We start from the raw sequence: 27128 nt of genomic DNA on the forward strand, positions 1-27128 counted from the left end.
TCTCAGAAAAGTGTTTTAATACAAGGGTATGTATTCCATGTTACAGAATGCACAGTCTTTTATTATGCCAAGAAGGCATAATGCTACCTGCACAAACTCACAAGAGGTAAAAAGTTCCCCTTGCTGTGTCCTGTTGGTAGAACCACGAAGATCATGTCTGGTTGAGGCCCCCCATACCTTTGCAGACTTTATGGAGGGACACCTAAGTGTCACTTGGCTATGTACAGCCTGGATGGAGACCTTCAGCATAGTACCTGATCCATCTCATCCTAACCTGTCTGGGTCTTATTCACATCTACCTAGGATGCTAGAAGCTCTGGACACCAAGCCTCAAGCTGCCCACTGAACATCACCCTGCCCCTCTGCTCAACCGTGCCCCCTCCACATTTGCTGATACTCTGGCCTCTTTGTTCTGCCTTGTTTAACATGGTACACTGAAGAAGAACCACTTTCCGAGCCCAGCCCGCTGATTTTACAACGTATAAACGTCACAAAAAGCATTGCCTTTCTCATTCAGGTACCCAAAGGTCAAAGAACCATGAGGATACAAAAAATGTCCAGGGACAGTCCCTCAAACATCCCACGGCCACCCTGCAGTAAAAATCGGGAACAGATGCTTTTGTGCCCTCATGTACGGGCTTTGTGGATCAAACAGGAACATGCATTACTGGTAATCATCTGTTGCATCAAATGTACTGGTATCCAAGTGGCATAGAGAAAGGTAGCTTAGTCCACAAATATCCAGCCTAGTGCCATCTCCCTGGTACCCACTTGACATCTGTAGCTGGTGTTGGGCCAGGGGATGCTGTACTCTTTACTGGGCACATGCCAGCACCTGCTGTGTCCCCAAGGGCATTTGGGCAGAGTGCTTGTTTGGGTGCTAGGATGGGTGGAAGTGGTGGTGGTGGTGATGGTGGTGGTGCTCATGGTGATGATGGTGTTCATGCCTCTGGACCACAGGCACCATGTAGCCCTCGGGCCCCAGCATGGGAGGCAGGTCCCGTACCACTTCGTGTTCCACCATGGTAGGCTGGCCATGCCCTTTAAGTGGTGAGTGGCCTTCTCTGGCTTTCTGCCGGTACCGCTTGTGACCATAGGGCTGTGGCGGAGGCTGTGGTGGGGGCTGAGGAAGATGGTGGCCATCCTGAGCACCCTGGGGCAGTGGCACAGCCTGCAGGCAATAGCTGACCGCTTTCCCTGGCTTGCTGCTGCTTGGTGCCCCAAGAGGTTTTCCTGGACCCTTGGGAGACCTGAGGAACTGCTTCTCCTGCCCCTTCAGCCGGGGCTGTGCAGCCAGGGCCCGGGTAGCAGGCTCATTAGCTGGTACAACATGCTCAGCCAGGACTTGAGACCTGCGGTGGTGTATAGCGTGGGCATCCGACTCCTGTGATCGAGACCTGCTTGGAATGTGTGTGGCCCTGCCATGATGTTCTTGCCTGGCCTGCTCAGGTGGTGACCCTAGGGACAAGACAAAGGTGGTCCAGAGTAAGGCTTGGGACATGTCATATCTGTACTATGGGTTTGCAATAGAGCTGGCTTTCTGGCTGGGTGACATCTCAGATGGCCACATGCCCCAAGCTGGGCAGGGAGAAGTAAAAACTCAGTCCCTCACATATTTTATATTCCATCTGGGAGTCAGATACCTCATTAAAGACCCTGAATGCCACTCCTTAAAGGGGTTTGGCCACCCTGGCAATTTGCTGCTTGGCTCAGCTGGCCCTTTGTCCCTATTGTGGGTCCTATTAAGGAGATTCTCTACTGGGATAGTCAGAACCTTTCTAGGATATAAGGAGGGGGCGACAGAAAGTTGTGTCATATTAGAGGGCACTCCAGTGAAGGAACATAACTAATTCATTAATATATACACTTCACCCTACATATGGGGAGGGATGGGAGAGAAACAAACAGAGATCAAGCTGACTTCCAGAATAGCCTGGTTGCAGCTTCATGAAATGCTTAAACCCTTAAGGTCAGCCCTGTGCAGCGGCCTTAGAACATGGCCAGTTGAGGTCACACTTCCCACTAAACCCTTTAGAATCCCTCTCCAGATGCCCCTATCATCAGAGGATCTAAGCTTTAGTACAAAGCACATGGAGACAGCCCTTCCCAAGTGTGGGTCAACTCTAGCCAGGGACTTCTAGCTGATCAGAGATACTGTCACAATGTACAGATGACCTGAGTGGACCCTCAGGGATGCCTAGTGGAAATGGGGTGATAGCAGAGGACTTGGCCTCCAGCTTTCAGAGTGCCAGCCAGGCTGCAGTTCATGAATCTCTAAATGCTACAAGAGGCACAAAACTAGAAAGGAACATTGTGTCTACAATGCTGGCTGCCCACTTGTACGTAAGCTGGTAATTCTGGCCTAACTGCCAGCTCCCCCCGCTGGAAGTCTCCCGAACATACTTCTAGTACTTTTAGATCTTCCCAAAGCCAGAGAATGTCTCAGACATACACCTGGATGTTGAACCACCTTGTTTTCCAGGCTCCTGCCAGTGACAGAAGGGTAAGCTGTGAGTTCACATCTAGGCAGAGGATAATAGGGTGCCCAATTAGGGTGGGGACACCTGGGACCCAACACCATGGGAATTCCATAGTCCCTTGCCTACTTGCACCGTCAGGGAGGCATCTATACCCAGAGGGTAGATACAGGGTGGGAGTCCTTCAGTACCTACCAGGACCAAACTTAGACGTGTAGTTCTCGATGCCAGCAAGGTCTAGGTAGTGGTTTCTGCGCTCTGTGTTCTCATCCACGCAGTAGGGCACTCGCACAGAGCAGGACTGGGGATCGGCATTGGGCTTCCTGTGTGGAGCGGAGAGAATAGGCCTGACAATTTGCTTGAGGCTAGACCTTTAGTCATGTGACAGGGGTGCCTGCAGAGGTGGATGGCAGACTAGGAGGCATAAGTAGGGACTTTGACTAGTACCCACTACCCAGAGAAGGCAGAAGTGACACAGTTGAGCAGTATTGTACACGTCTGGAGAATTAAAGTCCCCAGCTCATGGAAGGCTTCCAGCACCCAGCATACTACCGCAGGTCTCAGAGGGCTTGAGTGACCCTAAACTTAGGGTGTTCTCTGTTTACCTAACCGAGACCACAATGGTCCCTGCTCCCTTCTTTTGGACAGACATGTGGCTCAGCCCCACGAGGTTCCGTCACTCTTCATAGCACACACAGTGTCTACCTGTTTTAACACCCTGCCAGACAGGACACTGGGGAGGTCAGCAGGAAGCAAACACCAGCTCCACATCTCACCTGCTGTAGGCGGACAGCCTTCTGTCAGCCACTCGGGGGTCATCTGTGAGCTCACTCTCTGTTCTGCCACGAATGGGCTCCCGGTCTGAAAGAAAGGCATTACGTTCATTCATTTATTCATTCATCTCATTCATTCCTCTTTTGCAGTTTTGTCATTCACTCATCCCTGCTTATCCATTCATGCATTTCTTCTGCCTATTCATTTTACAAATCTGGACATCCACCCACTCATTCTTTGTTGTTTTTTTGAGACAGGCATGCTATAACCAGTGATGACCTTGAACTCTGACCCCCCCACACACACCAGGGTTTATTCCACATCATACATCATTATACAAGATATTGCCTCTTGTACACTGATAGTTTAGGCTTTCCTAGAAGCACAATGTGTGTGGAGTTAATGGTTTAAAACAAATTAATGGTTGAATACAAAGAAAGAGTATTTGACTTGCAGAGCACATGTAACAGAGGTCAGTCAAATTTTATCAGTGTACAGGATAAAGTGCAGGAGGAGACGATCCGTGCTGAGATGAACAGTTAAAAAAACAAGTTAAAGCTGGCCTTGAACTTTGAACCCAGTTGCTTCCCTAGTGCTTGGATTGGAGGCCTACACCACTATGCCCTTTGTTAATGAATTACTTTTCTTGCTCATCCATCCGCTCACTAAGCAAACAGTTTAGTCCCCTTCCAGGTACCAGCTTCTGCTTGGGACATTGTGGAAACAAGAAATTTTTAGCTGGAAGTAGTTGGGGAATGTGAACAACGTTGATATCCCGGGACTAGTAGTGGGGAGATAAGTGTGAAGCCTTTGGGAAGATAAGATAAACCTTTGGGAAAGGCAAGTGTGACGCATAAGTTAGGTGGCTGAGGTTGTGGCCTGCCCCTGCAGGCCTGGCTTGGGGGGGGGGGGTGCTGCCCCTGCAGGCCTGGCTTAGGGGTAGTGCCACCCCTGCAGGCCTGGCTTAGGGGTAGTACTGCCCCTGCAGGCCTGGCTTAGGGGTGGAGCTGCCTATGCAGGCCTGGCTTGGGGTGGTGGTGGTGCTGCCCCTGAAGGCCTGGCTTGGGGGGGGGTGCTGCCCCTGCAGGCCTGGCTTAGGGGTGGAGCTGCCCCTGCAGGCCTGGCTTGGGGGTGGAGCTGCCCCTGCAGGCCTGGCTTAGGGGTGTTCATGGAGATGACACCGTTTGAACAGGAAGGCTCCTGGCATAGATCCCTCACCTTGGCCAGTGAGAGGACATTCCTTCTTGCTGGAGGGTTCAGGACTGACAGTTAGCTTCACTCGGAGGGTCTTGCTGCTGCCCGAGGAGTGATTGACAGAGGCGTCGACCACCTCATAGATGGTGTGCATCAGGCTGGACATGTCCTGGGATCAAATGACAGACTTTAAGGAACATTTTTCCTTTCCTTACCAAGTGTGTATTTACCCCCTGTCCTCGACAGGCACTTTGGGTACATTTCTTCCCCACCTGAGACTGACTTATACTCAGATTAGACCCAGGATGTTGTACATGGCTTAACGGTAGCTGGTAGCCCCGCTGTCTGCCTTTGAAGCCATACCTCTGACTTTTATATTCTAAAACATTAGATAAACAAACAGATAAGCTTTCTACCTAGATACACTTTCTTTTTAGCACCAGTGTCACATGGCCAATGAAGATGCTTCATCTGCCTCTCTTGGACACAGGTCAATGGAGCAAGGGCACTCCACGGACCCAGGTTGCCTTGTGAGGAACCCAGGCTTGGCCTAGGGATGTCAGAGCTATAGAGAAAGACCATGCTGGAATTGGTGAGGAGACATATGCCTACTGCCAGAGTAAGGAGACACTAGCTAGGTCAGGATGTTAAAAATGGGCCCTGCCTCCCCTTCTGTCTCAGGGGAAAAAATCTAGTCTCTTCTTTCTCTCCAGTCAGGGCTCACTCTGTCTCTCCGTCTAAGGATTCAGACATTATCTATCTGTCTACTGAACCAGACTGATTCCAGATCTCAAGAGGCCACACCCCTGACTCCCCATCCTATGATTGGACTGACAGACGTGGGCACATTACCTCTCTGGTGACTTTCCCACTGTTGTCAAAGTCATACAGTGTAAATGTCCACTCTTGGCGGTTGTCTTCTTCCACTGAGACATCACACTGCAGTGCCTGTAGGCAGCATGCAAGGGTAGGAGGCAAGGAAGAATCAGCTGGTGTTTGAGACGGGAGTGCCCCAACTGTGGTTCTTCCTGGTTTTCAGCCAGGAAAAGGTAGCTCCAGAGCAGCTGGCCTGCATCCCTCAACTCCCCCTCTTTGCCCAGCTCTATCCCCCCCGCTCCTAGTGAGGAGTTGATTCCCATGCCTCTTGACTCAGTTTCTCCTTTGTGGCATCTGTCTCTGCTCATGCAAATACTCAGGTTCACTTTTTTTTTTTTTCCGACAGGGTTTCTCTGTGTAGCCCTGGCTGTCCTGGAACTCACTCTGTAGACCAGGCTGGCCTCGAACTCAGAAATCCGCCTGCCTCTGCCTTCCAAGTGCTGGGATTAAAGGCATGCACCACCACTGCCCGGCTCTCAGGATCACTTTGAGTTGGAGGAATTAGAACCATGTGTTCCTGCTCCTCCCTTGTCTGCTGGAGTAGGAGATCTCCCTGTTGATCCCTGACCAGGAGTGCTAGATACCTATTACATCTGCCCAGCATTGCCAAGTTCACAGCAATGCCATGCAAACCACCAGGGCAGCACATTTTAGTCCTGCTATAAGGCCTCAGAGAGTCTGAGGAAACCACAGGGCTAGGATGGCCATGGTTCCCATTTAGGGCCACCACTATTCATCCTGGGACCCAAGGAGCCAGTCATGCAGGTATACACGGGAGAGGACTTACGTCAATGTTCAAGTGCTTCTTGCTGAGTCTTAGTGGACCCTCACGGCTTACTGCCTTCTCCCCATCATCTGTGCTGAAGAGCTGGCCCTGGCCCTCATGGCCCTCAGTCTTCTCAGGGGGCAGCACAACTGAGGGGACAAGAGGAGGTGAGGGAAGGGCCTGTCCCATGTGGGTAGCATGAGGATAGAGGGGAAATGGGTTGACTATCTCTGCTTTCTTACATGAGCCCTGAGCTAGAGCCTGCTCCTGTAGAATAGGAAAGTAGAAAGAAGAGAGAGGCCTCACTTGGGTATACCCTTACCACACCACACAGCCCATAGTGGCTCTCAGTGAGCAATCTATCTCCTCAAGGATGACATTGTACAGATGAGGTGGGAGAAGGACCTTCAAGATCAAAACAGAGTAGTCTCCACTCCTGAGTCCTCCAGGAGAGTGAGTCCCTGTATTCACAGCTTTTCTCATTTTCTAATGCCTTCAACCAAAAACCCACCAGCAAGGCCACGTGTGGGCTATCTGTTGGCCAAGCAGTGTTGTCTCCCCTGACTCCCAGTATGGATGGATAAGAAGCCCTGTTTCTGGGACTCACATATTCTCAGGGTCTCAAGCTATGTCTTGAGAGGGGCCCAGGCTGTTGGTCAAGTATCTGTCCAGGTATGAGCTGAGAGGATGCCCAGTGCCTCAGGTCCAGCAGGCAGTGCTAGGAAGTCCCTATGGACTTCTGCGGATGTTTGAAGGTGGATCTGTAGGCTAGTGCACCTACTAACTAGAAGCCAATAAGAACTCATCACATCTCTGAGTGGGGCTGACTCCACCAAAGATACACACATACGACAGTGACTCATGCAGGGCTCAAGTCACGGGTGGCATATTTAGGACAGCTCCACCACTCCACAACTGGTGCAGCAAGTGGCCATGACATTAGCTCAGAATTCAAGAACGCCAGTCCCTGCAGCCCGACCTCCCTGCTCAGTCCCAGAACTACATACACAAAATAAACCACTGTATGAGGACCCCGTAGCTCAGTATTTTGCTTCTCCCATGGACAGATCCAAGCTGCCTGCTTGGTAAAGAATCACAGGTGATTGAGGTTCCTGTTTACTAAAGAACTAACTTTTCTTGAGACTAGGAACCAACTGATCCCAGCTTTTGTATGCCAGTGTTGAGGGTTCTGTGGTGTGAGTCCTAGGGTTGGGGTAAAGTCTTGGGATCATTTGCTGTAGCTAGACTCACCTTCTAGAGAACCCTTGTCTTCCCAGAAAGGCCCCTCCTTAGGGTCTCCATTGGGCAGCTCCTGGAAAAAAAAAGTGGCAACATATGACTACAAACTCTCAGACTTAGAAAAGTAGAGGAAGACAATAAATAAATAAATAAATAAATAAATAAATAAATAAATAAGCACTCTATGAGCCTGAGACCTGAATAGAAACCAGTATTAGACCTCTGAGGGGGCCTCTCCATCTGTGGGCCCACATACACCAGCTCCTTCTAGCTTCACAGAGCAGAATGTACAAATACCATGTACTGGAGTCATTTCCAGGACTTGGCCTCATTGTCTACAAGCAAAACCCACTTTCAAGTGAGGCTTGGGATCTCCCTGGTCTCAGCCCCGACACTGCCAACCCACAAGGATAAGAAGCCTCAAATCCAAGAACCCTATATGGCACTCTGTTCCTGGCCTAGCTTGCAAAGCTTTTCATCAAAGCTGCTCCCATGGTTCCCGTGGGGTGAACTCAGGGTGGCATTCACTGGAGCGGCAAAGGGGTCTCTGCCTCCTTCAGGGCTGGGCTGAGGAACAGGGATGGCTGCCAAGAAACATCCTCAGCCCACAGCTGATCTCAAGGCCAGTTATGGAAAAAGTGGGAAGGACTTCAAACACACCCAGGCGATGTTTTAAGCCAAGAAACTCTGTAGAACAAAAGCTCACATGGTTCTTGTAAATAATCCACAGGAGCAAAGGCTACGAGAAAGGAAATATAAAATGTGCCACGGAAGCCATCTGCAATCAAAGGGCCCTTCGGGACAGGAGATCTCACAGCCCCCCCAGCCCAGCACTCAGGGCCTCCGGGAGCATTTCTCACCAGTTTCCTGGCATTTTTGTTTGATTCCAGGTGGCTTCAAAGTTTTGAGAGCCCTAAATTAGATGGGAAGTTGAGCTAAGGCCCATTCATCTGGTTAGCTGGCAATATCCCTGGGAATAACATGGGCCAAATGATCTCTTTGGTTTGTAGCTGGGAACAAGAGGAAGATAAGGCTCCTTAATTTTATATCTCATCCAGAAAGCTGAGTATCCCAGGTATGGTGTGGCACATTGTCACCCTGTCAGTGACTACAGGGTGGTCACTAACTCCTACCCCATTCCTCACTGTGGATAACATGGGATGCATGGCAGGTGGCTCATGCCCATCTGCGGAACGTGAAGGACATAGGTCTCATTCAAGCCCAGAGCATGAATGACAGAGCATATTTTAAAACCTGATGCCTGGGCTGGAGAGATGGCTCAGCGGTTAAGAGCACTGACTGCTCTTCCAGAGGTCATGAGTTCAATTCCCAGCAACCACATGGTGGCTCACAACCATCTGTAATGGGATCTGATGCCCTCTTCTGGTGGGTCTGAAGACAGCTGCAGTGTATTCCTCATATATATAAAATAAATAAAATAAAAAATTTAAAAAAAAAAAAAACCTGATGCCTTTGGGATAGGATGGGGGAAAACATTCTGTATCTAGCAGCAAACAAGAAAATAGCCTTGAAGATCCACGCCTGAACGGACAGGTTGACTGTTCTTCATGTGATGAGGAATACCAGAAATGCCCAGGTGCATGGGACAGAGATGGAATACAGCAGTATTCCGTCTGGGCAATATTCGCTGTGTGAGGCTTGGTGAGGACAAACCCAGTGTTTGTCTCCTGAAAGGAGAAGCCAGGATAGGCTTGAGGGCTCCTTAGGACTACCCCAAAACACAACATGGGGAAGAGAGAGGGGCTCCTCTCTAGTGTTTTGTTTTGTTTGGCTGTGCAGCAGTTGTAGGAAACACAGCATTTGAGGAGCCCTCACTGATGAAGACCAAATGCTCAAGACTGAATGACTAGGGCCAGTAAGTAGGGGACACCCCTGCTCATATCTACATCTTATAAGTACCCCCAGTCTTCCTCTCTCTGGACCTCCCAACTCACGGGAGCCATTATGAACAGGATGCATACATAGCTTGTTCTTAGGATGTCACTTAAGGGATTACACTAGAGATTGTCCCATTGAGAAAACCTTCTAATTATTAAAAAGTCCCCTTTCTAGCCACATATGGTAGCATGTGCCTTTAATCCCAGCATTTGGGAGACAGAGAGGCAAGGGGTCTCTGTGAGTTTGAGGCTGGCCTGGTCTACCTAGCAAGTTTCAGGATAGCCAGGACGACATAATGAGACCCTTTTTCAAAAAGGAGGAGAAGGAGGTCCTCATTCATTCACTGATCAAATAACCCACAGACTGAATGAGGCTCAAAGGATCTGATTTTAATGAAGTGCAAGGGGTCTGTCCTAGCTCTCTGAAGCTCTTTCATGTCTACAATGCATAGTGGCATGTCCTTCTGGGACTGGAGGCCTGAGCTTAGAGAGACAGGGACCAGCTTGTCCCAGCTGAACATAAGCTATAAAATTTAGTAATTTCTAAAAACCTGATTTGAGGCTCTTTTTTTTTTTCCTTTGAACTCAGAGTAACTCGTAGAGCTTCAGTTCCAGATCCTATGAGGTGCGAAACCTGGGTTCAAGGACATGAACCCCAAGGGTTCAGCTTCATCCTGGAGGAACCTCAGGTGCTGTGGCTGACAGGTCCATGTCTGATTACAAGCCCAGGGGTTACAAGTTACAAGGGGACAAAGGTATGCAGGGAAATCAAAGCTGGTGGCACCAGGGAGAGAGTCAAAATTGATGTCAAAAGACAGGAGCAAGGGCAAATGGAGCAAATATCACTACATCATCTCCTGAGTCACTTGCACCTACCTTCAGTGGCCCCACTGGGCCTGAAATGTGATAACAGGTGATAGCAGGGACGATCCCTAAGATTCTTTCCCCACGGGACTCCCCAGACTTACCTCTTCCCTCAGAGAGCTTGAATCCTTCATGAACAGTAAGTCTCATCTTACTAAGAAACTGGTGAGTACAGTACCCTAAGTTGGAGGTACAGCTGAAAGGCCAGAGCCTAGAGCTGCCAGTCTCTGAGTTGCTATAAACCACCTATCACTATCATACTTTATCCTGTATGTGAGGCTGGAACCACTAGCATTCGTGAACACCTTCCATTTCTTATTTTAAAAAACAATCTTGAGTTTTGGAGACTGGGTAGCAAGGACATTCAATTCAAAAAGGGAGCCGGGAGCTGGGTTTAGTGGGAGAGCATGCTCGGGATGCACTCCTCTAGGTACAATGCCCAGCACGTCAAGAAGAGAAGAAAAATAAAATAAAAAAAGAAGATCCTACACAAACTCTAGGTTGGTCTTCTGGGACATTCCCAAGGCTACAATAATAGGCCAGGGCTGCTATAACTGATCAAAGCCACACCATCTGCGGGCAGGGCCACTGTAGCAGATTCTTTCAGCACACACCAGAACCCAGGACATGGAGGATTCTGAGCACTAGCCCAGGGGTGGCTGGAGAGGCTCTGGATCAAAGGAAAAAATGAGAGTGTGTGTGGAGTAATTCTGGCCTCTGCCTGGTGATTTAAGTCAAAATCTGTCCTGCTTACATAGAAATGCCCTTTAATCTGCACTGCTTTAGTTAAGTAGAAGAGCCAAGAGTTTTAATTACATCATATAAAACTTGTGCAGGGCCCCTGGCCAGACATGCAGCCCCTTCCCCAGTGCAGCCAAGTCCCCATGACTTAGGCTCCGAAGCAAGGCTGTCAAAGGCAGACATTACACACCCCTGCTGTGACAGGGTCTGGTGACCTCAGGACCTAACAGATTCCCCATTCAGCCCATCTCCTCTTAAAGAACTGCAACCGCACCCTCTACTAGAACCTTCTTGCTCTGGCCTCAGAAGTCACTCCTCTCTGATCAAGCTTTCCTTCCTCTTTATACTTTTGTGGCTAGACACTCCAGATGTCCTGTCGAGGTCAACTGCTTGGTGAGGCTCCAGCTTAGCATTCTGTACATGTCCTCAGTGCCCGGCCCATAGGCACCTCCTTACAGTACACACCCTACCCCAAGTTGCTCGATGCCTTTTCAACATCACTTTCCAGTCTCTGATGGGTGTTCCCCTAGTCATCGGTGACCAGTGTCATGATTGTAAGGGGCCCATGCTACAGTGTAACCCATAAATAAGGTGGTAAGCATCTAAGGTATGTTTGGGACTAACTTGTGCTAGCCAAAGGGTCTCCTTGACCTGCTAGACCTATCCATTTATTCACACCCAAAACGAGGGGTCCACAGTTCTTCACACTTCTTGCCCTGTTCAGTCACCCCACAAGGTGTTGAGGAGGTGACAGGACCCAGGACAACCCGGGTCACAGTCCTCAAACATTCTCCGTAATTGCCACTAGGTGGCAGTAGCGAGTGGGGAAGTCTCCCGACAAACCCTGAGTCCTAGTTTCCTAAATAAGACAATTTGTCCTGCTGTCAGCAAACAGTAAAGTCAGAGATGGTGGCATCTACATGCACCTTTGAAAGAGGATCATGTTCCTGAATCATATCACCTACTAGAACCTGCAAGCCCTGGGAGACCTCACCACAGCATCTTCCAAATGCTCAGCCACCACAGACAGCTATAAAAACGAGGAACAGGACAAGCACAGGGCAGATGGACCTCAGGACAACCATGTGCCAATTGTTCACTGCCTGAGGTTTCCCTGGACTCAGAAACACAAGACCACTGTCTCCACCTGGGCTTCTCATGCAAGGAGACTTTGCTCCTGTCCAGAGAACAATCTGAACCCTTCCTGAAGCCAGGTCCAAGGACTTCTGTAAGGAAAATCCAGTCTCAGGTAGAGCATCAAGTCAGGCCTCAGGCGGAAGGACAGGCTGTGGCAGCTCCCATAAAATCCTATTCTCTGTGACCTTCGATGAAGCCTCTAGGCTTGTAGAAGCTCTGGCTCTACCTGTCAGTTTTAAGGTCAAGGTTGTACATCCTCAAACACAGACCTTGATGAAGGGTGAGATCCAGTCAAGTGTCTCAGGGATGGGGTGAGGTTGTGGGGAGGGATACACAAAGAGATAGATTTCCCATAAAGAAATACAGAGTCAGAACCAGGCAGGGATGGGGAGAGAACGGAAGTGGGGATTAGACCTTTAGTGGGTACTCTAGGGTAGAGGAAGTGAGCTAGAGCAAACAGACTGAAGCCACTGTCCAGAACTGTGCCCGAGGACAGCTGGTACCACAGGGCCCCCGGGGAGGGTGTGTGGTCTAGAATGCATGGTTGCCAAGTACCGGTCACTCCAACATTAGCTCCTGACCATTAGAAAAATCATCCACATTAACTTCTTAGTTGTTTCTACTCAGATGCAGAACTCTCCGGAAACACATCACAGAGGCCATCAGGATGAGCTTTGGGGCATGCAGTGTCAGTCCTGTCCACTCTATAAGACTTAGCTGGGAGCGAGGCCAGGCTAAGAATAGCAGGCTTGCTGGTGGGAAGATAGAGCTACAGGATCTATATGAGATTCATGCCATGTTTGTAGAGTCAGACAGAGAGCCATACAGAGGAGTGTGGGCTGCAGCTTCCTGAGGGCCATGCAGGAGAGCCCAGGGAGCCAGAAGAACACTTGGGCTCCTGCTTGAAGGCTGTTGATGTGCTGGGTGTGGAATTAAGGTGGGCATCGCTCACACACCTCAAGTTTAGGGCATCTCCCATGGGACAGACTACTCTTGGAGAGCCACAAACAGCTATGATGCCCTGAAGGGGGTGACTGAAGCCAGGATCGTCACAATACTGGAGCAGGCAGGGTCAAGAGAGAAATGAGAGAAGAGGCTTCAGGGTAGAGACAGCAAGGCCACAGCCTCTTCTTTTGGGGAAGATACCAGGACTAGCAAAAAGCAGGGAATGGGAGGAAGGGGGCTGCAGACAGCTTTGGAGCAGGGAAACAGCCTCACAGGGGCTTCCAGGTGTGGCATCTAGCCCCAGGCTCTGAGGAACAATGTTTTCTTAGGAAAAGGTGAGGAGACCACTCTGCTTGCCGCCAGGGGCTGGAATTCCACTTCCAGGTGCCGGCCCACTCGTCTGTCTGGAAACGCTTGGCCAGCTTTGAAGTTACGACTCAGTTTCAGCAGCTAAACAGTTTCAGATGTGACAATCTAGTTTTATGGGCTTAATAATTCCAACACATGTGCAGTAGGGGCCCAGCAGTTCCTGTGGTGCCTGGCGGGTCCCCTGCAGGGGCTGGGAACCATGAAAGTCCTGAGTGCCTGAGACTCTAAATCGAGTTGTTTAAAGGATAGTGAATCCAGAGCCTCCACAGGAAGGGGACACAACAAGTGCATGTTAGCGTCTTGATTTCTTCTAAGATCCGCAGGGTGTTTTTACTCTACACACACATTCTTTTTTTTTTTTTTTTTTTTAAATTGAGGGAGGAGAGGCTAGGACCATTTTCATCAGGGGTTGTATAAATGAGCCCCTGATGAAATTTATAAAATGGAATTTATAAAGGGTGGGTAGCTGGGAGTAATGGGGTTTCCTAAAACACACACTCCTTCACACCAGTGTCTGCCCTCCTCTATTTTCTGTCCAGGCCAGAAAATACAAATATTTCCATCATCATCTTCCTCCTGTTCCTACCACAGTCTCCCATTGTTTCTATCATTTGGTTAATAATAGGAGATATAACATGGACCACATTCCCAACACCTATTCATCCAAAACTACACTAATCCCCAATTTGTGTAGGAATTGATCAGCCACATGTACCGTGGGGAGTTGACCATCGACTGTCCACAAGGAAGTGGACACCAAAGAATCCCAGTTCACAGAGAGTACCAGACAGATGGAAGAGGGTGGATGAGTCCCTGGATGAGTGCATTACAGGGATGAGCCTGGGCCACTTGCTGGAGAAACTTTTGTTTCAGTGAGAGATGCTGCCAGGAAGGTCATATGCCGTAAAGAGTCAGCAGTCTCCCTTTAAAGTCTGACAGCCAAGATTCTTTATCCCTCACTCAGAGAGAATGATTCGGGTGACTTGTGTCATCCACACTAACCCAGACAAGTGGGAAGCAGAGTACAACTAGCCCCATACCTCAGCAACGAAAGAAGACTCCACATCCTCCAAAGAACCATGTCCAACACAGACATCCGCAGAGGACCCACCATGAAACAAACCACTTCCAGCATACACAATAGGTCTCTGTGTGAGTGTGAAGACTACATAAGCATGTCTACACTCACTGTACATGCAAACACACATGTATGTGTGCACACATACACATGCACACACACATGTGCACACATGTATGCATACACACATGGACACACACACAGGTGAACATGCACACATGCACACACATGCAAGCACACGTGTACACACATGTATATACATGCACATGTGCGCACACACACACAAATACATTACACTCAGGAACACACACATATGCACACATAATTTGTGCACGCATACATACATGTGTTTGTTCAGAGACAATAATCATGAGCTGTGCTGACTATTTCCCTTGTTCTCACTCTTGGCACTCTGAAATTGCTTTGGCTTAGTCCTCCGTGTTCCAGTCACTTTGCAACTGGTCTACCCGCTGATCTTTTTTTTACCAGTCATGCCTGACACCATGATTGTCTTTCACAGAAAACAATGATCAATCAAGGCTGGCCAACCTTCCCTGATGACGACTATTCACAGTTCCAATTCACAGTTTGTAGGCCACAGAGGTTGCAAAAATAACAAAATGGAACCCAAAACTCAGCTCTCCCAGACTCAGATCCCTCTGCCTCTTGCTTGGATGAAGGTGAACTCCACTGATTTTAATACAGATCCCACACCATTTCCTCCATCTTGACTATTAACTCAGGAAACCCACTGGCCATCTTTGTTTCCTTTCATTCCTATTAAAGCTTTATGTTTCCTATTTCAAAGGCAGATTCATTCCAAAGCTGGAAAGAGAACATGACTGAACCCTAAGTTACTGTTTTTGTTTTACTTTAGAAGGTACTGTGTGATGTGGTGTTCTTACCAGAGATAAGCAGGCTAAAAACCGGCGCCAGGCTCCTGGGGAGCTCACAACTCAGAAAAAGCAATAAATGGAGTTCGTTTTTTTTGTTAAGTGCTCTCCGTAGAGCTCTGTGGAAACATACCCTCACTGGCTCTGCTGCCTGGCTGGGCTGTGAAGATCAAAGAGGGCCTCATAGCTACCCTGTCTGGCAGCAGCTGCATGTACTCCTTAAAGGGAAAAGAAAAAAAAAAAGCCAAACCTATATCCTTCAAACACACTGTAAGGGTAGGGTCCCCGGTGACAAACTTGCATTGTAGCTCTTAACAAATAACATTGTTTCAGAAATGATACGAGCTCCAGGCAACTGAAGGTTGCGCAGCTGCAGGGAAGTAAGCCCAGGGTTACCCAGACACAGAAGGAAGCCTGGACATAGCAAGGGTTCCTAGGATATGATAGGTACTAGAACAGCTACAAGGGACTGGCTAGTGGGCCAAGGACATTCTGGATGCCGGGACCAGCCAGGGGTTGGTGAGAGCTCTGACCTGGTTATTTCATCCACCAAGGCTCTGGTCCTCTGCACCATGGGCAGATGTGGTACCCAGTGATCCCCTCACTGCTTCCCGAGGAGCTCTTCCACACAAACAGAGGCTCCCATTCGTTCTGTTCCATGCTAACCTCTGCCCCATACTCTGTGCATCACCAACAAAAGGTACCCCAAGTCCAAGTCCAAAGAACCTTTTGGGAAGCTTCTACTCCCACAGATGAGCTAATGCACTTTCTGACAGGATGTGGATACACAAAGCAGAGCCAGTGGCCAGCTCCTGCTGCCTTGCCATGCCTGGAAGGGATGGGGTCCCCAGTGCCACCACTTCAGTGGTCTTCCCGCAGAGGGTGTGCCTCCTAAGGTCATCAGATGCCACTGGTTCCTCATCCTAAGCATGTCCAGTTACAACCGACCCCACCAGAGCTGGCTACTGCTCAAACCATAGCCAGGAGGACCAAGAATAAAGTGCCAATAGGCTATTTTCCCAGAGCTAACACCAGCTGTGTTTTCAAAAAGGCCAAAATCATTACAAGTCTCATGTAAAGATAATGCTATCCCACCTCCCTGTTCCACAGTCATGGAGTGGGTCCTAGAATCTCCATAAGGTTAGCAATGGGGGAGGAAGGAGTGGGAGGGAACCAAGAAAGATGATGACCCCCCTCAAGGGCTTCCTGTATCCTTCCAGCTGTAATGCCTGTCCCAGACAGTAAGTAGCCTTCTAGAGCCACAGAAAGGTTGGCATACGTACGTGTCTTTGTTAACTGTAGCTCCTAGGAGGTAGGTGTGGGTCACTGTTAGTTCTCTGTATATATTTCCCCTCCTCCTGGAATTTGTGTTTTTTACTCCTGCCTAGAGGCCTTTCACTGTGACGTCTGGACAACCACCCTTTGTCAATGCTGCCTTTCGTCTGAATCCACAGCAGGGCAGTCCCCTGACCGTCCTCTAGTTCACCCTCTGAACCATCCAGGAACCTTGTCTGGCTCCTCCTTCAGTCTAGGTGAGATAGTGAGCAGGCAGGCAACCTTGGGGCAGAATAGCAAGCAGCTCATGGGGTGAGTGGGGGTTTATAAAGATTAGAGTCTAGGCTCCAGGACTCAACACGCACAGCATGACTCAGTAAACTGCCAAATCTGTTGTACTGTAGTCACCTCCTTTCAAAAGAGGTCTTGGGGCAGGATCTGAGAGGCCATAAGTAACCCTGCAGGAGAAAGCTCAGGCACATGGGGTCTGTATCTGGCTGCACACTCTCCTTCTCACCTTATCCGTAAGACCTTTCCTCTTTGACCTTTTTTCTTTTCTCTTCAGATGCACCCGGATGTGGCTTTTCTCACCCTACTTGGGGTACTCTGCTTTTATCCCCACTTCTGTCTTACCATCGCTTCCATTCCAGTCTACACAGGTTGGGCTGCTAGATGGTGCCCTCTGCAGCTAGTACTCTGTTAGTGATGCGTTCCGGTACCTTCTTCCTGGGCCTCTTGTTGAGCCATGTCTACCCCTGTGGCCTCACCTCATCATTGTAAACTCTGCACTCCACTAGGACTCACCTGGGTTCACCAACCTCTCCTCCCTCTGCTCACCCGCCAGCCAGTGATCCTTGTGTCCTTCTGGAACCCACTGCTTCCTGTAACACAACTCTTAAGCATGTGGATGCCCCCCCACCTCACCCCGCCCCCACAGCTTTCCAAGGGATCCAAGTACAGTGCAGTTCTCTTTCCTCTACTCATCTTTCTCAGAACACAGTGTCATCTTCAGATTAAAGCTGGCTCTCCCAACCCTTAGGAAAATAGGCTCCAGGACTCCCAGCATAGGTGAGGCTCACCTAAAGTTGATGGAAGAGGAAGGTAGCTCCAGCCTAGTCTAGGCTTTCCACCTAATAAGTCACTATAGGAGTCCAAGGGCTAACCTTGCCAGGAAGGGGGTTGTGGGCAGCCAGACAGAGCAGCAGGGACATCTATACAGGGAACGATAAGAACAGGCCAAGTTCAGAGACACTCCACTCATCTGGGAGACCTGTGGGCCAGACACCCTGAACTGACTGAGATATGTAGGGGATTCTGAGCACCCCCGGAAGGGCAAGGACCAGGGTTGGATGGAACTTCAGAGACCAAATGCCAGTCCAGCTAAGACACCCAGTCAGCTATGGGAAAGGAGGGCTAAGTGGGCAGGGGACATTGAATAAGATGTGAAGACAACAGTTTTGGGTGAGCAGCCAGGACTTCCCTACCAAGAGCACAAACAGAGTAGGAAGGCTAAGGAAACCTATAAGAGCCCACTGAGCAGGGTGAGCAGAAGGGACTAGCCAGCCCACCTGGTACTCTCAATCTCCCTGTAAGAACACTGGAGGTGCCTGTAGTAGGGGCTGCATGCCAGGTCCTTGGGGCAGGAAGAAAGAGGCACTATTTACCAGGTTGACTGTTTCATGCCATTTCTGAGCAGGTTCTTCCTCAGAGCTGAGCTGAGGTCAGGCTTTCACTTCAAGGAGATACAAGTAAATCATATCCCTTCAGTGAAGAAATATATCAACTCTGGGCCTACGCATCATAGGCATAAGAGAAGCCAGGAGGGCCCTGCCACCCCCTATATATGGGCAAGCAGCACCTACCTACCATTCTGGAAACAAAGAAGACAGGAAGGGGCGCGCTTCCTAGTACACAGAACGTCCTTTACAGAGCTCTAGACACCAACCAACCAGGATGCCTGACGGTGTGTTAAAATAATCTCCATCTGAATTTCTGTATTAAAATATTACATGCTTCTTTAGCTTCTCTGATTTCAGGGCTCAAAATTCTCAAGGGCTAACTGAGAAGATTCTGAAGAACAAAAGTAAAATAAATCCTCCCTTCTGGCTGCCAGGCTTCATTGCCATCAGCCTATTCCAGCTGTGCGTGGCAAACAGGATCGAACAGACCCAATTTGTTCAGTGCTGGCATGAAGAGCTGCCAGGCGGATGCTGCCAAATCTCCCATCCAGGTGAAAGCTGATTACAGCAAACATCGGTCCAGCAGTAGGTCCAGCTTGCTGTGAGGCAGGTTAGGAGGCAGAGAGAGTTTTTGATCACTAACAGGCTTATCTGTAAGTAGCAGCTCCAGAAAGCCAGTCATGCCCAAGACAGTGCTGTGCTTTGCCCAGGATGGTCCTAGCATCTAACCATGTCTACTAACTACATGACAGATCAAGCACATAAACAGTGCCCTACTGGGACCAGACGACTCTTTGTAGCAGAAGGCCAATAGTCCATAGCTGTTTCTGGTGAGGTAGCCAGCACATGGAATAATCACTCTCAACTCTCATAGCCTAGGGCAGTGTTGTCCTTCTTCAAAGTAGTCAGTCCATGTTCCAGGCCAGGCTTCAATGTTACCTGGCACCAATCTCAGTTAATAAAACAGAATAGAGCCTGAGGATTACCGTCATCCGCCACCCCCGCCCCCAATCACTACTGGGTGGCCCAAAAGGAGCCACTTGCTCTGACCCATGCTGGGTCACAGTGGGCAGAGAGCATTCATGTTTTGACAGCACAAGGATAACCACAGAAAGCCAATCAAGCAAAGGGCTGGGAAAGGTGTGAGGGCTGTGTGAATAACCTTTCCATATGCCACCTCAAGTATGAGGAGCCTAACTTGAGCCAGATGTTCCAGTGACCCTGTAGCCACCCCAGACCCCAAGTTCTTCCTGAAGCTATGGCCACCTGGGCTCCACCTGGCTCTGCTTGTCAGCATGCCTACCAGCTACCCGACAGATCAAACACATAAACAGTGCCCCTAGTGGGACTAGATGACTCCATGTAGCGGGAGGGCTTATCCTATTCTTTCACACAAGTTGTATTTCAGTTTCTTACATGAACCAGGACAGATTCTGGGTACCTGACACAGGCTTGTCCCCTGCACCCTTCTAGGGAATCCTTCAGCCAGTGGGTAAAGTTGACACAAACTCACAGACATAGAACTGATTTCTCAGAAGTACTTGGGTGGGAAGGATGGGGATTTCTTGGGTTCAGGTCCCTCCCTCTTGTAAGAAGAAAAGTCTACTAGAAGGCTATAAAGGGGAGGCAGACACAGCAGTAACACACCCATCTGAACCTCCAGGCACAACTATACTGAGCTGCTTTCCTGTTTGTCAGGGTCTCAGGCCTTACTCAGGTCACTGGTTGCAGGTTCTGCTCTGGTCTCAGAACAGAGTTTTTGTATAGATGAAATCTATACAAAATAGGGGCCTGTACCATTCAGTGTTGTCCACAGTAAGAGCAGCCCACAAGAACACTCACAACAGCTCAATGAACAGACAAGATTACCATGTGATGCTAACCTCACTCTCAGTAGTACAGCATATATCCAGGAGTTATACAAGGGGAGCTCCCTCATGAACAACTCTTTCCTGTGATCCTCAGAGCCACAAAGCTCTGTAGGGCTTCACCACCAACCAGTTAGGGACAGCAGCCTTGATGAGCTGTTGTTCGTCAGTGTCCCCATAGTCTCCTGGGGTGACACAAGCCTATCCTCATAACCTAGAGACTTTCTGACACAGGCAACTTTCTGGGAACTCTTCTCACCTGTACAGAAAAGTGGTCTATGTCCACAGGGCTTAGCTTTCCCAAGCACAAAGCTGGCCACTGTATTTCCAAATCACATGTGGTTGGTTCTACTGTGTGACTCCCTGGGCCTGACCAGGATGAAGCACAGGGGACAGCCTCTGCTAAACTCCAGACTCTCACATCTGTCCTCTCACATCTGGTAGAACTATGAGAAATATGTGGTCTCAAGGCCACAGGACACAAGCTAAGCTGAGCTTCAGAGACACGTGGAGCAGGCCTTAAGACCTGGACACACGGCTAAGCCGTAGCACTGTTGCTAGGGCCAGTTTGCTGCTTCCTGACCATAGGGGGAAAAAGACTCATGTTTTCACTGGACCTGGCAAGGGGCTCCCAATGTTAGCTCTGACCAGGACTTCAACAACTTCTGTGCAGATGACCAGTGGGTACCCCCCAACTCCCAACCTCACTAATGAGGCTTGAGACTGGAGACACAGCTCTGTCCTCTCCTTTCTTTCTTCTTTCTTTCTCTTTCTTTCAAAGATTTATTTGTGTACTTATTTTATGTATATGAGTGCTCTATCTGCATGTACTCCTGTGTCTAGAAGAGGTCATTATAGATGGTTGTGAGCCACCATGTGGTTGCTAGGAATTGAACTCAGGACCTCTGGAAGAGCAGCTCTTAATTGCTTCTTGCTTACCAAGAAACAGAAACCACCAACCCCTGTCCCCAGACTACAGAGCAAGTGGCAAGAGATACAGAGCAAGTATGCCCGTCCCTAATGCTGGGAAAGGACTGGGTTTGGATATGTCACCTGTGTTATCTAGCTCTGGAAAAGCTATAGTGATTGGGAAGTTGGACAGCCTGCTCTTGCACATGAAGCTGGACCATAGTGCTAGAACAGAACGCTGATGAGACTAGGCCATTCTCCTGTGTATGGTTGAAACTATGGTTCCTAGCCATGCCATTGGCTGGCTTCCTGCTAGCCTTGCCCCCAAGCTCATGTTAGACCCCTCCCTCCTCATCAGGACTCCAGGTTGAACAGGACTTCTGGTCAAAAGTGGTCATCACAGGCTAACTCTTGGACTGTTTAAAAAAAAACCCAAGGTGGGTAGCTCCTGAGGAACAATGACAAAGATTGACCTCTGGCCTCCACATAGATGTGCATACATGTTGCATATGTATGCATATGCACACACACATGCACACACACACATGCACACACACATATAAAGCACAAAATGTTCATATATAAATTACTCAGCTATAAGCAAAACTGTAGGACGTAACCTGAGTTCTAGAGAGGTGGCACCATTTGCCACAGTGGCCAATCTGCTGACAGGCCAGGGTGAAGCTACTTTTCCACTTTTATTAATACTTCTAGAAAGCCAAGATTTCAGCTCCTTCAGCATCAAAATGAGTGGCTGTGTCTTGAAACTGTTTTGGAAATCTAGATAAGACAAGTTACCCGGTATAAGCCTTAGACCTAGCTGTCTGTGAACTCCCACTCTGGGGCCCCCCCCCCCCGAATCCAGGTGCCCTGAGGCAAAATGCCCCACATTCTGAGAGCCTTGACCTAGACATTTTATATGGGGCGCAATAAGCACATCTGCACATATCCACTCCCTCTGTCCCCACCAGAGAGCGCTTTCAGATCTTCCTGGGAACCTCTCAAAGAACTTGAATCCCGGGGGAACACTACTCCAGTGACCAATGACCTTTATAGAGAGAGGCTGTGCCAGCCAACTTTATTATAGACATCAGGAATCTGCTCCTCCAGTCTCTGTGGCCACAACCCTAACCATGGCCTCATATGGTCAGTCTCCCAGAGCTCCTGTCATAAGACACCAGAGAACCAGGCAATGAGCAAAGGCAGAGCCCACTGTCACTCAGTGGCAGAGTACATCAGAGCAGTCTTAGGGCCTCCAAGTACCAGACTGAGTCAGAGGCTGACTGCATGGCACTTGGCTAGTCCTTGAGGCCTTTGCCTCTGAGATGACTCCAACACCTTCTGCAACACAGAGATAGCCCCACAGCCTGTGCCTCCTTTCCTTCCTCTATTTAGTCCTATCCATATCTTGGCAGGTAACCTTCAGTCATGTGCCTAAAAACATTGTGACCAGCTCCCTCAGATTCAGTTCTCAGGCCAGTTTTGCTTCACCTCTCCTAGAGGCATTTCCTCCAAATCAGCAAGGTGATTCCTGAGACCTCTGCTAATTCAAATCCCCTTGGGTAAGAATCACTCATCTTATCACACATTTGTGGGGTTCAGTGAGACACCTGCAAATTCAGAAGCACAGAAGTGGCAGGTATTCAGTGCCACTTGACCACTTGACCATGAGAATCCTCAGTGTTTCTTGATGTTGCCAGTCCCCCAGGTTTGTCCTTGATGTTCCTGAATCAAAGTGAGCCCCTGGATCCCTTTGCACTTCTGTGCCAACGTCTCAAGACTCAGACTGGGTCCCAGAAGCCAAACACAGAAGGCGTAGAGATAATGGGAAGCATCAATAATGTGCTGCGTTGGTTGCCACAGACACCCAAGCTATCCCTCTTCTACCCAGGTGCCTTCAGGGCCTCCACTCCAGACTTTCTGTAGGCACTCCCAGGGAAACACTGCTTCTTCTTGTGGGCTGTAAAGCTTAGCAGCTGAGGAAGAACCATGATGCCCCCATCACCTCACTGGAGCGCCGTATATCTCCTGCAGATGTCTTATGGCCAGGTGCCATGTTTCTGTGTCATCTAGCATAGGGAGGTATTCAGGCAGTGACGGAAACATGAGGAATGTCTCAAAGGCTAACATCTCTCTTTCCTTAACGGAAGCATGTAAATTTGCGGGTGAAGTGGCTCCTGGCTCAGGTCAGGTGAATGACTAGTCACCTCAGCCTGAGTGGGAGCATAGCCACGAGGTTAAGGGGCTAAGGCTTGACAGCCAGCTCAAGAGAATTCTAGCCAGTCAGAAAGGATCGAAGCATGAAAGGGAAAGATTTCCAATTCTGTGGAACCTATAGACAAGATGATGATGAGGGCTGATGGGTTTTGCTAGAAGCCAAGGTCTGCACAGTGGATTCAGCCCCGAAGGTACCACAAGGTCTCACTTGATCACCCCCATATCTTACAAGGTTATCTATCTCCTTGTGAAAGGTATAACATGTCAGCACACACAGAGTGACTATGGAGATGTGGTTGGAGCTGGGGAGTGGCACTGTGAAGTTCCAGTTTGCTCAAGACAGCCACACAAGCCCTTAACAGCCTAAGCAGCCATGTCCTTTTCCTCTTGCAAATACGGACAGCTGTAGAATGTTCACAGTCAGCCATGGACATGGTTCTCAGTGGCCTCCTCAACTTACATACAGGAAGATCCCTCAAAGTCCAAGTTAAAACCCCACCACTAGAATAAGCAGACTGTTCCTTCCTCAGGCTCAGTGGAAATCTGTGTTTAATTCACAGCAACAACAAAAATAACAGTGACTCCTGTCTTCTTAGCAATTTCCTGCCACCCTCAGGGGGAGCTGAAGAAATTAAAGACAGTCTTGTGGAAGAAGAGACACACATAAAGAGGCTATCTTGTGGATGACTACTCAGCCACTCTGAGAAAAGCCTTCACCGACTGCTGTTTGAACTACAGCCCCATCAGTACTGTCTCAAAGCCTGTGACCACAGTAGTTCTGAATCCACATGCTTCTCTCCAAACCAGCACTTGGTTATTGCTAACTGATCCATGTTCCCCCCACACACCCTCCCATATCCCCACAGGCAAGGAGCCACACAGGTGCTGGACACACAGCAGAGCTTCTGGGAATAGCAATGGCAGCCACTCAAGGCAGGAAGTAACACCCAGGAGACTTTTTAGATGTATATAGATGCACAGACCAGTACAGACTTTTAGAGGTACACAGACGTACAGCTCAGTAACAAAGTCTAAAGCAACTTCATCCTTCTGGTTTTAGGGAACGGGGAAACCAGATGAGAAGCGAGTCTCCCAATGACCTGTCATGAGTCACTGGGAGTTAGTGGTTGGGAGTGTTGTTCAGTATAATCCGGGCTGCCCTTCCTCAGGTCACAGCTCCTGGGAGGACACTAACTTGGGCAGAACTCTGGACACTGTGAAAAGAAAGATTTCAGAAAGGACATAGACCCAACACTAACTGTCCCTACTGAGCTTTCCAGACAGAAAAAAAGAGTATGGTGATAGAGTTGTTCCCTGACCCAGGCAAGAGCTACCTAGTGCAGCCCAAGCTGCTAGGCACAAGGGTAGCAATGTGGCTTCAAGAATACCTGAACCAGGGCCTCAGCTCAAGGTCTTGCCTGGCCAGGAGCCACAGCCAGATAAGAAAAACCCAGGAAACAGAATGTTGCTTATAGCGACCTAAGCCGAGTCAGCCCTACTAACTCTGCTCTTAGCCACCTTAGAAAAGTTTTATTGGGCTGGAGAGATAGCTTAGCGGTTAAGAGCATTGTCTGCTCTTCCAGAGGTCCTGAGTGCAATTCCCAGCAACCACGTGGTGGCTCACAACCATCTGTAATGGGATCTGATGCCCTCTGCCGGGTATCTGAAGATATCGACAGTGTACTCATATACATTAGATAATTAAATCTTAAAAAAAGAAAAGCTTTATAATAAGAGGACAAAGCTAAAAGAAACAATGCGCCGGGTGGTGGTGGCACACGCCTTTAATCCCAGCACTCAGGAGGCAGAGGCAGGCAGATTTCTGAGTTCGAGGCCAGCCTGGTCTACAGAGTGAGTGAGTTCCAGGACAGCCAGGACTACACAGAGAAACCCTGTCTCGAAAAACCTAAAAAAAAAAAAAAAAAGCAAGCCACAGCCCACACAACTAAAACAAAACAAAAATGACCGAAAAGTGTAGAACTCATGTTCCTAAGCTTCACTTTAGTAATTCCACCGGCACTCTCCAGTAAGGTGCTCTGACCTTCATACTCCAGTGACACCCATTTCCTTGTCAGCTAAGTTGTGCCCCATTCTGAAGACCAGTGCTCTCAAGTGGGGATTCCAAGGATTGAGCTCAGACTTGCTGCTAGGGAGAAAGACCTTAGGCTTGACAGCTAAGGGGTAGGGCCAGTCTAAATGCTCTCCTATGGCATGAACAGGTTCCCATGTTCTAACTCTGGCTAATGTGCATCTGAGAACCAAGCTGTCCCAAGACATCAACTGGCCACCGAGAATTCCTCAGCAAATGTAAGTGGTAACAAGATGGACCTGGGTAGCACTGGATGTCAGGCCTGGCTTCCTCTTCCAGAAATGGACAGTACATAACTGTAATCTCCACATAACTGAATCTCCTCACTGGACCCACAATACCTCAGCATCCAGAAGTTTCTATTCATCCACCAGAAGGTCCTTTCAGAAAGAACACTGATGCCAGTCCACTTGCTGACTTCACAGAGCTCCCAGCCAGTAAGGGGCCTGTCTGTAGTGGGAGCCAGTAGTGGGAGCCAGCTGTAGGTGACCAAGTGTAGTGTTCTTGTCCTTTCAAACTCTGCTCTCCCTAACACCAATAAATCAATGTCTACTTCCTCTTGCTGTTAGATATATGGGTGTTTCACCCATGTTCCACCACGTCTCATCCCTTTTCCCTTAAACATAGCACATGGATCATCTACTCTGTACACGGGGTAACACTTGTGGTTTGAGGGTACCGTTTTCCCACTGCCCACCTGTCCGGGGACCCTCCCTGCAGGCCTGTAGTCAGCTCTCTAAAAGATGGGCGGCAAGGGTAGCCCTTACCTCTTGACAACTTCATTGTGCAAGCAGTCAGCCTTATAACATCCATCAACAGATGGAGAAGGTCCTCCAACTCAAGCCTGGAATTCTGAGATCATGGCCCCTAGTTGAGTCCCAGCTCTCCCTTAGAATCCCTTCACCAGCTCCTCCTGCCTGAGGGGTGGAGCCACCAGTCCAGCCTAGGGCTTGGAGGTTCCAGTACCTCCACCCAGCCCTCTCTGGGATACTATGCCAGATGCTGGGAAGGGATAGCCTATCCAGGCCAACCATATGAGCCTTCTGCATCTCCCTGTGGTAAAGAAGCATGACTCTAGTGCTGCGAGGCCCCTGGTTGCGCGACCCCGCCCACCTTCCCGTCGCCTACCTGCTTGTCCCGTGCGCGATGTTCTATACCGCTGCCCGCGCGCCCGCCGGTCTCTTCCGCTCCTTTGCGACTACTCGCGTACGCAGACACCACGAAGCTGTCCCCTGCGGCCCGCCCGCAGACGCGCGGGAAACACAGCACCCACGGAGAAGGAAGGAGACGGTGAGCCTCGCAGGGTGCGCTTCTGCCCAGCCTGCCTCGCTGCGCCCACCCGGTACCCAGAGCCCCGGGGCCACGCGCTCCCGGAGACTCAAGGCGTGTCCCACCCGAGGGCGCGAGGCAAGGCGCGCCCCAGGCTTGGAGCTCTGCGCATCCGGCCCCGGGACCGCCTCGCGCCCTGGCTGCGCCCGGGCTCACCTTCGGGACTCTCTCTCCTCTTGCAGGCTGCTGCAGCTGCGGCGCGGTCGGAGGACACAGGGAAGAGGGAAGGGGCAGTGAGTGGCGGCGCCCACCCGCTCCACTCTCTCCCGCCCCCGGCCCGCTCCTCACCGTGCTTGGACTGAAATTTCCCCATGTCTCCGTTGGGCCTGGACCCACCCTCCGGCCGAACTCTGAGGTGCACGTCCGAGGTTCGAGCCCGGGGCTCGTGGACCGCACGCCGAGAGCGACTCGTGGAGCCTGGATCCCGGGCCGGGCAGTCGGGCGAGGTTTGGCCCGGCAACCGGAGACACCGGCGCGGGCAGCGGCCGGCCTCCCTTTGAGCGCGCGCGCC

At 49.8% G+C, this 27128-nt stretch overlaps 1 protein-coding gene across 1 annotated transcript; it reads right to left on the reverse strand.

The window, feature by feature from the left end:
* Nkd2 (NKD inhibitor of WNT signaling pathway 2) lies at positions 1-27128 on the reverse strand. The gene is made up of 10 exons (XM_028782728.1): positions 26906-27128; positions 26774-26809; positions 26417-26520; positions 7339-7399; positions 6109-6236; positions 5298-5393; positions 4470-4614; positions 3254-3338; positions 2673-2800; positions 1-1458 (listed from the first exon to the last, which is right to left on the reverse strand). The coding sequence occupies exons 1-10, from the start codon at positions 26928-26930 to the stop codon at positions 881-883; spliced, it is 1386 nt and encodes a 461-aa protein (XP_028638561.1). The 5' UTR covers positions 26931-27128; the 3' UTR covers positions 1-880.

The sequence above is a fragment of the Grammomys surdaster genome, unplaced genomic scaffold (assembly GCF_004785775.1).
Source record: "Grammomys surdaster isolate TR1022 unplaced genomic scaffold, NIH_TR_1.0 843, whole genome shotgun sequence".
NCBI lineage: Eukaryota > Metazoa > Chordata > Mammalia > Rodentia > Muridae > Grammomys > Grammomys surdaster.